Raw genomic sequence first — 17,249 nt, 5'->3', positions numbered from 1 at the left:
GATAAAAAATTACAAAACTGGTTTGTTGTCTTTTTAAAAATCACAACTCTTGTACATGAATCAGAACAGAGGTCAATCAAGAGCTTTAAAATGATAGATCACAGTCAGAGAGATTAAATGATTTGCCCAATTCCACAGAGATCATATCTTTGAGCATAAGAAACAGAACCATACAAATGCATCCTATACCCCAAACCTCAAAAGTCTGTGTGTGTGTTGGATTGTGTCTTACTGATGATGCAGAGTTACAGCACATTCCAATTAAAAATGGACACATTTATTATGATTGATTTCGTGCAAAGTCTGGCCTCCAGGACCAGGTGACAAAAGTACACATCAAGATAGCATAATACTTGCTGTTATTTCTCAAGTAATAAAGGCTAAGTTGACACTTAGGAGATTTCACTGAGTACAGTGACCGACCAGCCAAGTTATATCAGGAAGCCACTGGAAATCTCCTTCTTGAAGATGAGGTATTTCTTTGATAAGATTTAGGTAGATGCTGTGAACCTGAAATCACAAATAGAAGGAAAAGTCTAAGAAAAGACAATGATATCAAAAAAGGGGTAAACTGAAGTCTACATAAGTACTTTGGTTTTTCTCACTAACATCCATGATTTAATATAATTAACATTTTTACTGAAGAATTGTGATGACATAATGAATTCTTTTTTGTTGTTGTTGTCCTGTCCTCTGATTTTATCAGTATGAGTACACATAATATTGCAGACCTGGTATGTTATAGGCACTTAATAAATGCTTGTTGAGTGTTTGATAGTGGGAAATTTACAATATGGAAACTCCCTCCACCACTGAATATTAGTATTCTGGGTGTGGAGAGCTCAGCACTGGGTTAACTTCAGTAGGACAACATTTAAGGCTATAGCAAGCTTTATAGACAATCTCTCAAGTTCTTTATGGGGTATTGAGATTTTCATCAGTGGAAGGACTACCCACACTAATGAAAATATAAATTCTTGGAGTATTAAGGAAACAAGCATTTATGTAGCACTTACTATATGCCAGGCACTGTGTTAAGCACTTTTTACAAATAGATTTTCCTTCCACATTGCAACTTTCCCCACCACAGTTTCAATATATTGCGAGTCACATAAGAAATTAAAATGAAATTTGGGAGGAGTTTTATGGAAACCATAGGCAATAAACAAAGGCCAGCAAATGACACAGAAAAAGTTTAGAAACTCAGAAATGCATAAAATATATGTATGGTATTATAATATTGTACATACATACATATATTATATTGTACACATATCATATAATATGTATAATATTGTATAACATTGTATAATAGCCATCCAAATTTTATAATAAGTTACTGTTAAAAAAAAAAGAAAGAAGAAAAAATTCAGACTTCTTCTGTGATACAAAGAGAGGGTCAAAATTTTTATGCAGATTTTCCAGGTCATGGAGGTGTCACACCCCTAAGCCCTTCCCCATGGAAGGAATAACTGTACTATCTCATTTGATCTTCACAAAAATACTGTGAGGTAGGTGCTATTATTATATTCCTTTTACAGTTGAGATAACTGAGGCAAACAGAGATAAGTGACTTGCCCAGGGTCAAACAGTTAGTAAGTGTATAAACTCACGGCTTCCTGATTCTAGGCCTGGCACCCCAATCACTGTGCTATCAACTGCTCCCCCCACATTATTAAGTTACATATTGAAGTTTCTGTTCATTATTATCTATTTATTAAGGAAAAAATTATTTAATCCATCTTTAGAAAGACTTCCATCCCAAACAGCTTAAATATAAATAGCATTAATACTTAAAGATGTTTATCCACCAGAAAAATAGGTATAACCACACTCTGTGTGGAATAGTAAGATTTCATAAACCATGTGGCATGCTATGGTGAGAAAAATTAATTAGTTAGCAATATATACATACACATAGGGTTAGGAATTAGTCCTGGAATCTCACTGGCAGAGAGAACTTACAGACAGGAAATTCCTTCTACAAACTCAGATCAAAATCTTATTTGGCTACTTATGATCTTTCAGAGTTGCCAGAGGTCCCAAGAAGTTGGGTAATTTACCCAGGTTCACACAACCTGTAGGTTTCAGAGACAGGGCTTAAACTCAGGTCTTCCTGGCTCCAAAGTCAGCCCTTTATCCACTATGCCATGTCCTTTCTTCAACATACAAAAATATATATATATTTAATGTCTTAATAACTGGCTCATGTTTTTCTTAGTTAATAGGATCATAGAATTGGGATATGAAAGATACCTCAAATCATCTAGTCTAACTCCCTCATTTTACAGCTGAAGAAACTGAGATCCAGAGAAGCTATTTGATTTGTCCAAGATCAACCCCTTACACAGGTAGTAACAGAGCTGGGACCTGAACCCTTGGCCTCTGACTCCAACTCTAGCCAGATGCCATGCTACCAGATCATAGAGTTCAGTTCAGTAGATGGTGATGGAAAGCAATAAAATCAGACTGTCACAAAGAAAAATTACAGTGATTGTTATTTCCCTGATAGAAGCAATTGTTTACTGTTTATGAAAATGGTTAACCAGAATATCTAGTCGGGACAATTCTGCTCCTAAAATAAAATGACCCTTTGTTCTAATTGACCCTGGTTGTTCCTGCCCTACTGAAAAATGACTCTCATAAAAACAGAAAAAGAACCTATCCATACAAAAAATTTATAGCAGCTCTTTTTATGGTGGCAAAAAATTGGAAATTAAGGAGGTGCCCATCCACTGGGAATGACAAAACAAGTTGTGGTATATGAAGGTAATATAGAGTGCTATTGTGCCATAAGAAATGATTAGTAGGTGGATTTCAGAAAAAACCTGGAAAAGCTTACATGAACTGATGCTGAGAAAAGGGAGCAGAACCAAGAGAACATTGTATGTAGTAAGAACAACATTGGGGAGGAGCCAAGATGGGGAATAGAAAGACACACATATGCTAGCTCCAAACCCACAGCCCATAAAATATCTGTAAAGAATAACTCCCAACAAATTCTGGAGCAGTAGAAGCCACAGAACAATGGAGCAGACGAGATTTCTGTTCCAGAGAGACCTGAAAATCTGACTCGAAAGGTCCGTAGTGCACCAGAACCGGAGCAGAGCCCAGCCCTGCCTTGGCCGTGTGGCATTGAGAGGAGCAGATCCCAGCAGGCTTCAGGGACAGAATTTCCAGCAGCCATGCAGGTCCCTCCACCCACAGGTGACAAGGGTCAGTGAGAGACTCTTTTTGGGTGGCCTACAGGGGAGTAGGGTGTCCCTGTGGCTCAGGTCCCCTCAGGAGGCAGTGGCGGGGGCAGCAGCAGACAGGGGCTCCCAAAGCAGGCAGGAGCTCAGATCCATTGTTGAAGGTCTCTGCATAAATCCCCTGAGGGAGCTGAGTCCCATGTGGCTGCCCTGCCTCAACCTGAGCACCTGAACTTAATCTCACACTAAATAGTAGCCCCACCCCCACCAAAAACCCGGAGGCTGGGAAGCAGCATTTGGATCTCAGACCCCAAGCACTGGCTGGGAGGATCTGGAGGCGAGGTGGGGGTGGAAAGAAAACTCAGAAGTCAAGTCACTGGCTGGGAAAATGCCCAGAAAAGGGAAAAAAAATAAGACTATAGAAGGTTATTTTCTTGGTGAACAGATATTTCCTCCCTTCCTTTCTGATGAGGAAGAACAATGCTTTCCATCAGGGAAAGACACAGAAGTCAAGGCTTCTGTATCCCACACATCCAAAATAAATATACCATGGGCTCAGGCCATGGAAGAGCTCAAAAAGGATTTTGAAAATCAAGTTAGAGAGGTGGAGAAAAAACTGGGAAGAGAAATGACAGAGATGAAAGAAAAGCTTGAAAAGCAGGTCAACACCTTGCTAAACGAGACCTAAAAAAATGCTGAAGAAAATAGCACCTTGAAAAATGGGCTAACTCAATTGGGAAAAGAGGTTCAAAAAGCCAGTGAGGAGAAGAATGCTTTCAAAAGCAGAATTAACCAAATGGAAAAGGAGATTCAAAAGCTCACTGAAGAAAATAGTTCTTTCAAAATTAGAATGGAAGAGATGGAGGCTAATGACTTTATGAGAAACCAAGAAATCACAAAACAAAACCAAAAGAATGAAAAAATGGAAGATAATGTGAAATATCTCATTGGAAAAACAACTGACCTGGAAAATAGATCCAGGAGAGACAATTTAAAAATTATAGGACTACCTGAAAGCCATGATCAAAAAAAGAGCCTAGACATAATCTTTCATGAAATTATCAAGAAAAACTGCCCTGAGATTCTAGAACCAGAGGGCAAAATAAGTATTCAAGGAATCCACCAATCACCTCCTGAAAGAGATCCAAAAAGAGAAACTCCTAGGAACATTGTGGCCAAATTCCAGAGTTCCCTGGTCAAGGAGAAAATATTGCAAGCAGCTAGAAAGAAACAATTCAAGTATTGTGGAAATACAATCAGGATAACACAAGATCTAGCAGCTTCTACATTAAGGGATTGAAGGGCATGGAATAGGATATTCCAGAAGTCAAAGGAACTAGGACTAAAACCAAGAATCACCTACCCAGCAAAACCGAGTATAATACTTCAGGGGAAAAAATGGTCTTTCAATGAAATTGGGGACTTTCAAGCATTCTTGATGAAAAGAGCAGAGCTGAAAAGAAAATTTGACTTTCAAACACAAGAATGAAGAGAAGCATGAAAAGGTAAACAGCAAAGAGAAGTCATAAGGGACTTTACTAAAGTTGAACTGTTTATATTCCTGCATGGAAAGAAAATATTTGTAACTCTTGAAACTTTTCAGTATCTGGGTAGTGGGTGGGATTACACACACACACACACACACACACACACACACACACACACACACACACACACACACACGGAGACAGAGAGCACAGAGTGAATTGAATAGGGTGGGATCATATCTTAAAAAAATGAAATTAAGTGGTGAGAGAGAAATATATAGGGAGGAGAAAGGGAGAAATGGAATGGGGCAAATTATCTCTCATAAAAGAGGCAAGCAAAAGACTTTTTAGTGGAGGGAAAAAGAAGGGAGGTGAGAGAAAACATGAAGTTTACTCTCATCACATTCCACTAAAGGAAGGAATAAAATGCACACTCATTTGGGTATGAAAACCTATCTTACAATACAGGAAAGGAGGGGAAAAGGGGATAAGCAGGGTGGGGGGGATGATGAAAGGGAGGGCAATGGGAGGAGGGAGCAATTTGAAGCCAACACTCTGGGGGAGGGACAGGATCAAAAGAGAGAACAGAAGCAATGGGGGCAGGATAGGATGGAGGGAAATATAGTTAGTCTTACACAACATAACTATTATGGAAGTCATTTGCAAAACTACACAGATATGGCCTATATTGAATTGTTTGCCTTCCAAAGGGAATGGGTGGGGAGGGAGGGATGAAGAGAAGTTGGAACTCAAAGTATTAGGAACAACTGTTGAGTACTGTTCTTGCTACTAGGAAATAAGAAATACAGGTAAAGGGGTATAGAAAGTTATCTGACCCTACAGGACAAATGAGAAGATGGGGACACAAGGGAAGGGAGAGATGATAGAGGAGAGGGCCGATTGGTGATAGGGGCAATTAGAATGTTCGGTGTGTTGGGGTGGGGGGAGGGGACCAATTGGAAGAAAATTTGGAACCCAAAATTTTGTAAAAATAAATGTTGAAAGTTAAATAAATTAATAAATAAAATAAATAAGTAAAAAGAACAACATTGTGCCATGATGAACTATGACTGATTTAGCTCCTGTTAGCTATGCAATGTTCCATTTCCAAAAAACACATGATGGAAAATGCTATCGACATCCAGAGAAAGAACAATGGAGTCTGAATACAGATTGAAACATATTATTTTCACTTTGTTTTTGTTTTTGGGCGTTTTCTTATGGATTTTCCTTTCTTGCTCTTTTTCTTATTTCACAACATGACTAATGTGGAAATATGTTTACCTGACTGCCAATGAATAACCTATATCAAATTGCTTGCCATCTTAAGGAGGGAGAAAAAAACTGAAACTCAAAATCTTATAAAAAATGAATGCTGAAAAGAATAAGTAAATAAATAAATAACCAGAAATTTCACATAAGTCAACCAACTAGTGTTATTTTTACATTTTCTTTGGAGGAGCAGACAGGAAGGGGAAGTGTTGTGTTATGTTTTAATATTTTTGACATGATTAAAAAGAAGAACTAAAAAAGAAAAGAAAATAGAAAAAATGTGACTTTCAGGTAGCAATAGGCTAAGACAAAAAAAATGTTTTAAACCAATCAGAACTACTCTGAGTATTTTGAAATGTGTTAAATTATGAAACTTTACTGACCTGTTAAGAAACTCTGACCTGTCCATGTATGGTTTACAAATTCCATTGGTGTCAATGACCTTTTGTGAGGAGTGTCAGACTGATGGGAGAAAAGGAGGGAAAGAAATGTTTATGATGTTTCCAAAAAGGAATTCCAAAAAGGAACCTCTTATCAGAACCAGAACCTACCCTGAAAGTCTGAGTGGTATTAGGCCTCGAAAATTGCTCGGATATAACAGTCCTTTCCCGAAGAGGTGGTCTTTCAATATGGCCAGGCACAGCACTTAACACTCGGTTTTGAGGATATCTTCCCCTGTGCTTAAATTAAAAACAAACAAGCAGTAAATCCAATTTTAAAAGAAATTTCATCAGCATAGTTAACTGAACAATCGAGCTCCTCAACTTATTCATTTTATTCACTTCACATATATTTATTGAAACATCAATTCATGAGTCATTGCGGGATAGCTGAAATAGAATTGTCGGAAAACCTGGGCTTGATTCTTAGCCAGGATACTCACTATTTATATAATTTTCACCTCCATGGAACTCAGTTTCCTTATTTGTAAAATGAGGGGGCTGAACCATATGTTCTCTGAGATCCCTCAAAACCCAAAATCCTCTGAACTGATGGCACTATGTATCGATTATTAATCACATAGGACATGTAAGCTACAATGCTAGGCTTACTTAGTCTTTTAAATAATTTTTTATTCCTATCTTTTGTTTTAATATCACCAATAGTTCCCCCATATCCTTTCTTCTCCTCTCTTCCCAGAGAACCATGTTCTATAACAAAGAATTAAAAACAAAAGAAAAGAGAGAAAAGAAGAAAAAAAAACTCAGCAAAGTTAATCAATAATAAAACCCATTGATGTTATATGCTCTATTAGGACAAGAGTTAAGACTTGGTGGCCATTAAAGAGCACAACACTAAAGAATCCAGGCTTCCTGCCAAATGAAACACTTATTTAGTTTTCTTTATGTCCTCAATATTGCTGAACTCTGTAAAGAAACAGGAAGGACCTATAACAGCCCTTAGGATCAAAGAAATGCCTAATATTTTGGAAATAATAATAATAGCCAACATTTATATAGCACTTAGTACATGTCAGGCACTGTGCTAAGACCTTCAGAATTATCACCTCATTTTCTCTTCAACAACTCTACCACTATTGGTTGGTGCTTTTATTATACCCATTTTACAGATAAGGAAACCAAGTCACACAGAGGTTAAGTGACTTGCCCAGGGTCACACAGCTTAGTAAGTGTCTGAGGCTAGATTTGAACTCAGGTCTTCTACTGAGTTCTACCTCCATCTCTGTAGTCTTTCCTCACCTCCTTCCATCACCTCATTTCATGCCACACATTTATAATGGTGCACCTAAACAAGCCTTGCAACTCTTGTCTATGTTTCGTAAATCACATATTCCACCGAGGATGACCCTCCATCTTCAGCCTCCTTTCCTCTGGTTACTGGTCAAACAGCTGTCTTTTTCAACACTACAAGTGACATTGACTGATTGTACCTGAGAAATATAATACTAGCCTAAGAATATGATTTGAAAAAAAATGAAGTTTAATAAGTTAATAGCCTCAGATTGTGCAATACAGTGTAAAGATCCCTAGCTCCTGATCAAATGATCTGAGTTTAAATCTCATGTGTGATGCTTGCTACCTACGTATCCTTGAGCAAATCATTTAACCTCTCTGGGCCTCAGTCTCCTAAGATGAAAAATTGAGGAGGCTGGATTAGATGGCTTGAGGTTCCTTCCAGTTCTAAATCTGTAATCCTAGCCTTTTCAGAACAGGCTGCTATACAGTGAAGATAATGTTTCTCCACTGAGGAACTAGCCCATAGGATTAATGCTATCTAGATCCTTAATTGGAATTGGAAGTTTATCTACCCCAATCCTGTCATTTAACAGATGTGGAAAGTGAGGCACAGGGAGGTTAAGTGATTTGCCCAAGGTCACACAGGTAGTAAGTGACAGAGCTGGAATTTGAACCCAGGTCCTCAAACCTAGGTCCTCTTTCTCCCAAACCAGCTTTCTCTCTGCTGGATCACCTCACTTCCAGTTAAATGAAAACTACATCTGTAGCTTTATAAAATGTCAATTCAATTCCATGATTCCACTGGGCTAAACCAGTGTTTCCTTCCATTTAAAAAAGATACTAAATTAATTGATAATTAATTAAATTAATTAGTTTAAATGAATTAATTTCAGGTGCTCCCTTGAAAAGTTCACGGAAATAATTTTAAGTAGAGCTCATTATAGTATTCTGTTCTCTTACTGATTTCTGTTATAAGTATTAAATTCTTCCCAATGCTTAGTAAATAGCTACGTGTATTTACTTATTTTTTTTTGGAGGTCTGGACTTGTGACTTCAAGAATTTCCAGCATAAAAATACCTTCCACTGATGCAGACAGGCAGCTCACCTGCATCTTAGAGTGTCTTAGCAGAAATGCCAGAGAGCACTGCAGAGTTAGGTGACTTGCCCAAGGTAATACAGCCAGTTTGTTTCAGAGGTGGGACTTAAGTTTAGGTCTTCTCACTCTGAGTATGGCCTTTTTCTTCTATGCCCTACTGCCTCTTATTAGCTTCATTAGCACACAATAAAGTTAAGTCTTACAAAGGCTTGGCGGGATCCAGGAGAAGCAATATTCTGTTCACCAGCTTCTGAGCTTATGGGTGGTAGCCTGTTTCGAGGCACTTGAATGGATGGAGAAGACAAGCAGTCTGAGCCAATTTGCCTGTAAAAACCAGTCACATAACAAAGATTTATTAAGTACCTACTGTATACAAGGCATTATAATGTGTTGTGTCTCCCACTAGATTGTGAGTTTCTCAAGGGCAGGGCCTGTCTTACCTTTCTATTTGTATCCCCAGTGCTTAACACAGGGCTTTGCACATAGTAATATGGGTTTAATAAAAGCTTTACTCATTCATTCATTGTAGGAAGTGATGAGGAAACAGAGACATAAGATACACAGCCCTAAAAGAGGTTACCTACTTTATCAAGAACCAGCTTTTGTAACCAAAATATTATTTAAATAATAAATTAAATATTATTGAAAAAATACAAATATCACCTGATATGTTTTATAACTATTTGAAATTATTGACCTCTATTAGGACAAGAATTAAGGCTTTTGCTAGCCTTTAAAGAGCACAACACCAAAGAATCCAGGCTTCTTGCCAAATGAAACACTTATTTAGTTTTCTTTATGTCCTCAATATTGCTGAACTCTGTAAGGAAATAGGAAGGACCTATAACAGCCCTTAGGATCAAAGAAATGGCAGTTTATTTGTGAAACAAGACTAACCACACAGGAAAGATTTAGAGAATGGAAAACATCATGTAATTTAGTACTAAATTGTTTGGTTACGGTCATGTTAATTTCAAATACTTATAAAACATATCAACCAGTATTTGTATTTTTTAAATAATATTTTGGTTACAAAAGCTGGTTCTTGATAAAGTAAGTCATGTCTTTTAGGGCTGTGTATCTTATGTCTCTGTTTCCTCATCACTTCATACAATGAATGAATGAATAAAGCATTTATTAATCACATATTACTATTCAAAGCTTTTTTTACATAATCAATTCCTTTGATAATCTGGTAAAGTCAATGGAATAAAGGTTTAAAAATGTATAAAATAAAATATATGGGATTCCAAAGAAAAACAATTACACTAATACATACATGCCTATATATCATATATTATATATTATACACATATTGTTGTGTGTGTATGTGTTCATCCTTCATTGCTGGAGAAGACTATGCCATCAGAGAAATGATGACATAACTTGCAATTGACTTTGTTTTGAGTGAAGGAGGGCTGTGCAGGTCACCAGCCTCACTTGTCCTCCAGAGCCATCTGAATCCAGTGACCAGATATTCAATAAACACAGTTATGTATGTAGTCTCACATATATCATATTTACATTACATATATGCATTTATATATATTAAACATTACATACACATATGAGTATGTATGTGTGTGCATATGTGTGTGCATATATGTGTATATATTACATATACATATATATGGAGAGAGTGCGTATCTGTGTGTATATATGTAAATAAAATTTCTGGACTACAAGTTAAGAACCATTGCTAAAGAGGAAAGGAAGGCTCAAGCCAGGGCAACATCATAATGGAGGTGCTAAGCCTTGAATTGTAGGATAAAGCATGTATAGAATGTGGAGGAAAGCATGATACTGGGAGTCAAGGTCCTGAGTTCAAATCTCAGCTCTTCCACTTACTACCTGTGTCACCACAGACAAGTCATTTAATCTCAATCAGCTTTAGTTGTCATCATCTCTAGAATAATCCTTTAGCTCTGAAATCAGAATAAAGCTTCCACTGTGCTCAAGGAATAACTATAATAACAAGTTATTATTCACTTGTCACATAACCTAATTAGTCAGGCATAAAAGAAACATTCTCAAGAATAAGGAAAAACCTTGTAGAAAAACTGCCCTCTAAGTACTGGCAATTAGATAAATTTGAATCTTTAAAAGATCCCTTAGAAATAAGCATTAGGAAAGTGATAGAAAGAAATTTGGGGAAAGTGGTGGAAAGGCTCTTTGTATACAATTCATATTAAATAATGTATATTAAAAAGTACAATCATATTAAACCAAGAGAAAAGTCATTTTAGATGATGAACATTCCATTTCCTTATCACCTCTTAAGTTTCCCAAGCCCTTTGTTAATTAACTTACTTCTCAAATGGCTCTGTGATCTCATTGATTTGAGTTTTTCCCAGGTATACAAAACACAACTTGCCCATGACTGCCTATCCTGGGTGACTCTTGTCTGTGTACTCCCAGAATGCACGCATCCAATCAAAGTCTTCTTCAATTTCTCCTGATATCATAAAAACACCACTGGAGCACTATGAATATCCATCTGCTGTCCCTTACCACATGACAAATCTTCATTTTTCCTATCATACATTTCTCTGATGAAATGAAAATGAATATCATACAGACAGCAAGGTAGAGATGGTATTTGTGAACATGCTACATTATAGGTAATGGGAAACTTGGAAGAAAAAAAGGTATAACAGAGGTCATCAGGGAAACATATTACCTACTTTATCCATTTTTTTCCATGTATTTTCCCCAGATGCCTATGCCTTAAAAACTTTCCCATTTCAAATTAAGCTCTCTGAGTTCCAAACTTGCCTCCATCATTTAACAGCTGTATTATCCTTGACAAGTCATTTTACCCTCTTCATGCCTCAGTTTCCTCATGAAGGGATTAGACTCAATGGCCTCTAAGATCGTTTCCAGTTCTAAATCTGTGATCCTATGATCTATGATCCTGGTAGAATTCAAGTTTGCTTCCATGTTCTTTTCTATGATAAATGTCAAATATTTAAAATGCTCAATACTCATTTAAAGGAAGAGTTATAACTCTAGAAACTATAAACTTCAGGGGATATATGATTAGATTTCAGTGGGTCCATGAATTGGGATGAGAAAAAAATGCATTATTTTGACTAAACTTTGATTTCCTTGATATTCCTATTTTTTTCCCCATTTTATGCATTTAAAAACATGAGTCTATAGGTTTCACCAGACTTCCAGAGGGATCTATAACTCTCTCTCTCTCTCTCTCTCTCTCTCTCTCTCTCTCTCTCTCTCTCTCTCTCTCTCTCTCTCTCATACACACACACACACACACACACACACACACACACACACACACACACACCTAATTCATAGACATTTAATCAATGAGTCTTCCTGGATCACTTCCTTGTCATGTTGGAGGATCTTGCATACTATGTAATGCAGAGTTACACAACATGGACAGACCACAGTGGAGAGTTTTGACAAAAAGTTATCCACTTGAGAAGGAAATGGTAAACCACTCTAGCATCTCTGCCAAGAAAACCCAATGGACAGTATTAAAATGTTAAAAGATATTACAGTAGAAGATGAGCCCGTCCAGTCAGAAAGTGTGCAATGCATTATGGGGGAAGAGCAGAACATAACTACAACTACTGCCAGAAAGAGTGAAACAGCTGGACTAAAATGGAAAGAAAGCTCAGGTGCAGATATGTCTGGTGATGAAAGAAAATGCCAATGCTGTAAAGATCAATATTGCATATCAACCTAGAATACAAGACCCATGAACAAAGTCAAGCTGGATGTGGTCAAAAAGGAAATGAGAAGGTTAAACATCAAAATCTTGGGTTCTAGTAAACTTAATGTCCAGGAATAGATAAATGTAATTAAAGTGATCATTACATATACTACTGTGGAGCAGAATCCCTTAGAATAAAAGAAGTAGCCCTCATAGTCAGTAAAAGGATGGAAAAACAGTATGGAGGTACCATCTCAAAAATGACAGAATGATATCTGTTTGAATCCAAGGCAAACTGTTCAGCATCACATTAATGCAAGTCTACATTCCAACCACTGATTTTGAAGAGGCCAAAGTTACTCAGTTCTATGAAGACCTACAACTTATAGAAATAACATCCCCAAAAAGATGTCAAATTTATCATAGAGAATTGGAATGCTAAAGAAGGAAATCAAAAGATAATTGCATAGCATGCAAATTTGTCCTTGGAGTATAAAATGAAGCAGGACAGACTCTAAGAGAGTTTTGTCAAGATAACTCATTGGTCATAGTGAAGACTTTTTTCAACAACCCAAAACATGACTCTTCTCATGGACATTACCAGATAGACAGGGTTAATGACTGATTGATTATATACTTTTCAGTCAATGGTAGAAGAACTCTACATAGTTAGAACAAGACTTGGGGCTATCATTCAGATCATGAGCTTCTTACTGCAAAATTTAGACTTAGATTGAGGAAAGTAGGGAAAAACATCAGATCTCATGGGTATGGCCTTAAAAACATCCTTTAGGAACATAGAGTAGAAGTGATGAAAAGATTTAAGGGATCTGAGTTGGTAGATCAATTGACAGAGGGTCACAATACTGTACTGGCAGCAACAAAGAAACATCCCAAAGAAAAAAGAAGAGCAAGAAAGCAAAATTTTTGTCTGATGAGGCTTTATAAGTAGCTAAAGAAGAAAAGTCAAAGGCAAAGGAGAAAGGGAAAGATACACTCAACTGAATGCAGAATTCTACAGAATTGCAAAGAGAAACAAAGGTTTTCTTAAATTAGCAACTCAAAGAAATTGAAGAAAACAACAGAATGGAAAAAATAAGAGATCTCATCAGAAAAATTGGACCTATCAAAGGAAGATTTCATGCAAAAATGGGCATGATAAAAGACAAAAATGGTAAGGACTTAACAGAAGTAGGAGATGGCAAGAATATACAAAAGAACTATACAAGAAAGATCTTACCCAACACTGATAACCATAATGGTGTGATTACTGACCTGGAGCCAAACACACTGGAGGGCAAAGTCAAGCAAGCATTGTTAACAATAAAGCTGGTGGAAATAACAGAATTCTCGCTGAACTATTTAAAATTTTAAAAGATAACATTATTAAAGTGTTGTGCTCAATATGCCATCAAATGGAAAACTCAATTGTGGTCACTGGATTGGAAAAGGTCAGTTTATGTCCCAATCCTAAAGAAAGGCAATGACAAAAGATGTTTGAACTATCAAACAATTATACTCATTTCACACAGCAGCAAAGATTCTGCAAGCTAGTCTTTAGCAATATATGACAAGGAAATTAACAGAAGTATAAGCTGGTTTTCAAAGAGGCGGACAAACTAGAGACCAAATTGCCAACATTCATTGAATTGTAGAGAAAGCAAAAAGAGTTCCAGAAAAAACATCTACTTCTGCTTCATTGATTACACTAAAGCCTTTGACTGTGTGGCTCACAACAAATTGTGGTAAGAGATGGAAGTACCATATCATCTTACCTGTCTCCTGAAGAATCTTTATGTGGGTCAAGAAGCAACAGTTAGAACCAAAAATGTAACAATTGATTGGTTCAAGATTGGTAAAGGAGTATTGCAAGACTGTATATTGTCATTTTATTTATTTATCTCATAAGCAGAGTACATCATGAGAAATGCCAAGCTGGATTAATCAAAAGTCAGAAATAAGATTTCTGGGAGAAATATTAATAATTTCAGATTTGCTGATGATACCCTTCTGATAGCAGAAAGTAAAGAATTAAGAAGTCTCTAGATAAGAGTGAAAGAGGAGAGTGTAAAAGCTTGCTTGAAGCTTAAATTTTTTTCTAAAAAACTAAAATAATGACATCTGATCCCATCACTTCCTGGACACAGAAAAGAAATAGAAGTAGTGTGAGATTTTATACTCTTTGACTCAAAGATTACTACAGATGGAAATTTCATCCACATAATTAAAAGATTCTTGCTCCTTTGAAGGAAAGCTATGCCAAATCTGGACAGCATACTAAAAATCAGAGATATCACCTTGTCGATGAAGGTCCATATAGTCAAAGCTATAGGGTTTTTTTTCCCGTAGTAAAATATGGCTGTAAGAGTTGGACTGTAAGGAAAGCTGAGAACCACAAAATTGATGCCTTCAAATTGTGGTGCTGGAGAAGACTTTTGAGAGTCCCTTGGACAAGATCAAATCAATAAGTTCTTAAAAGAAATCAATTCTGATTATTCATTGGTAGAACAAATACTGAAGCTGAAGCCTAAATACTTTGGTCACATAATGAGAATACAGGATTCATTGGAAAACACTCTGATGCTTGCAAAGTTTGAAGGTAAAAGGAAAAGAGATGGTGAAGGATGAGATGGATAGATAGTGTCATAGAAGCAATGAATATAAGCTTGGACAGACTTTGGGAGATAGTGGAGGAAAGAAGGGTCACCGTGCTATGGTCTCTAATGTCATAAAGAGTTGCATGGGACTAAACAATTGAAAAAAACAATCAATGAGCATTTATTAAGGATCTCCCATGTGCCAGTAGCTGAGTTAAGCATCAGGGATGCAAAGAAAGAAAAAAAACAATTCCTGCTCTCAAGGAGTTCACAGTCTAATGGAGGAGATGACATGCAAACAACAATATACAAACAAAACACATACAGGAAAAATTGGAATTCATATCAGAAGGAAGTCACTTAAGATTTTAACTCTCCCCTCAGCCCTGATGAAAAAAAAAATGCCTTTGCTCAAGTTAATATTCAGTTTAATAAGAAGGAAACAAGACTTACAGCTTAGTGCCCCTGAGAACTTTATCACTGTGCCCATTGGAGATCTTTGATTGATGCAGATCTGAAGAGATTGATGGCAGCCTCCTGTGGGCAGGTGTCTTCCTTGCAGACATAGGTAGCGCCCGAGATGAGGAGAGAACACTGTGATCTGAGACTTGCCCCAACCGATTCCGGGTTGAGGAGAGAACACTGGACCCTACAACCAGCAATCTATCATCTTGATCATGCCTAAGAAGAAAGTTCAAGTTATATGCTGCTCTCGTCTAGGTCAAAGAACCCTTGGAGAAATGCACTAAGGTTTATCATTTCTACAAACAAAAAAACAACAAAAACCAGCACCCAAAGGGTTAAGTAACCAGTATGTCCTCCATATTACCATCTTCATTTTCTCCACTTCTCCCACCTCCTTCTTATGCTATGGATTTCATGCGACACTAAATCTCAAAGCTAAGTGTCTGCTATCAATTACTTCCACTACTACTGGTCCACTCTTCTCTGACATAGGTCTATTACTTGATGTTATAAAACTGGAGTTCATAAGAATAGACATGAATCAAGAGAAGAGGTGAGAATGGAGGTTGGGAGATAACAAAGTATAGGTGAAAGGAAGAGAACTGAATTATGGGGTTAGACTAGATGAGGTTATTAAGCTTTTTTCATGTTATAGACTCCTTTTTCATTTTAGTCTGTGGGCTTATTTTCTAAACATTTTTAGAAGCATAAAATACAAAGGATTACAAAGAAACTCATTATATTGAAATAAAGATGTGATTTTTTTTCAATCCAAGTTCCCAGACCCCCTAAAATCTATCCATCGACCCTGAGTTAAGAACCCCTGGAGTATGTAATTTCTGCAAGGTTCTTTCCCACAAAATCCCATGAGGTTCTGAGTTGGGTTCTGGCACAATCATTAAATAGCTGAGTAATACTGGGCAAGGTTCCTAACTTCCCTAATTTCATTTTTCCTTATCTGTATAGTTAGAGGTTTGACCTAATTGGTCTCTCAAGGTCCCTCTAGTTCTGACATTCTATGCCTCTTTGGCCTTTGTAACAAAGAAACACACACATACGTAAGCTTACTGTACTTTACAATCTTCAGCCTATGTTGCTTTCAGCCAGGAAGTTAGGTATATTTGTTTACAACTAAAAGGTGTCTCTCTCAGCCTTGCTATCCCCAAAAGCCTTAGGCACAGAAGAGTTGAGACTGGGTTATTTCCCATACATACTGTGTTCTGTCTGTAAAATGCGTATGTCTCTGTTGAAGGGGTTTTGCTTGAATTGTCATCACACCATTTAAATCACTGTAGAAGCAATGGCTCTAGAGAAAGAAATTAAAAATAAAAGTTATTATAGTCATTATTTTTCAGTTTCATAAATTGATATGACCAAAAATAAGACTCATTTGTGCCCCAGGGGTGATGAGTCATTCTACTTTTAGGCAGGCTAGTTTGTCCTTGGATGACAAGTACAGTCTGTTGCTGGATTTTCCTTGTAGCCTTTCCAGTTTTGGGGGACATGCTAGAGTTCTTACTCTGAAGACTCAGTCTTCTAGAACCCAGGGTCCCTTATACCATGATCCAGGATCAGAGTAGATTTTTAGAGGGTGTAGACTGCCCCAAAATCTAAAACTTCAAGAAAAGGGACTCTAGTGTTTATGGTATGGGGTGTTTGGAAGTAGGAGGTGGGAAAGGGGAGGTAGAATTAGACAGGAATCCAACATGGTGAGAAGTCATGGAGGAGTTCCAATCAGTCTCAAGACTGATAAAATCATTG

At 37.1% G+C, this 17,249-nt stretch overlaps 1 protein-coding gene across 2 annotated transcripts in view; it reads right to left on the bottom strand.

The window, feature by feature from the left end:
- Positions 1-255: 255 nt before the first annotated feature.
- FAM149A (family with sequence similarity 149 member A) overlaps positions 256-17,249 on the bottom strand; it is a 71,930-nt gene continuing 54,936 nt past the window's right edge. For both annotated transcript variants that reach the window (XM_072623109.1, XM_072623110.1), the window contains exons 9-14: positions 16,703-16,794; positions 15,477-15,704; positions 8,948-9,068; positions 6,502-6,630; positions 6,334-6,412; positions 256-510 (exon numbers count right to left, since the gene is read on the bottom strand). In XM_072623109.1, the coding sequence (XP_072479210.1) occupies positions 437-510; positions 6,334-6,412; positions 6,502-6,630; positions 8,948-9,068; positions 15,477-15,704; positions 16,703-16,794 (723 nt within the window). In that variant the 3' untranslated portion in view covers positions 256-436. The remainder of the gene's footprint in view (positions 511-6,333; positions 6,413-6,501; positions 6,631-8,947; positions 9,069-15,476; positions 15,705-16,702; positions 16,795-17,249) is intronic.

The sequence above is a fragment of the Notamacropus eugenii genome, chromosome 7 (assembly GCF_028372415.1).
Source record: "Notamacropus eugenii isolate mMacEug1 chromosome 7, mMacEug1.pri_v2, whole genome shotgun sequence".
Lineage (NCBI taxonomy): Eukaryota > Metazoa > Chordata > Mammalia > Diprotodontia > Macropodidae > Notamacropus > Notamacropus eugenii.
This window is presented reverse-complemented; position numbering and strand designations above follow the sequence as displayed.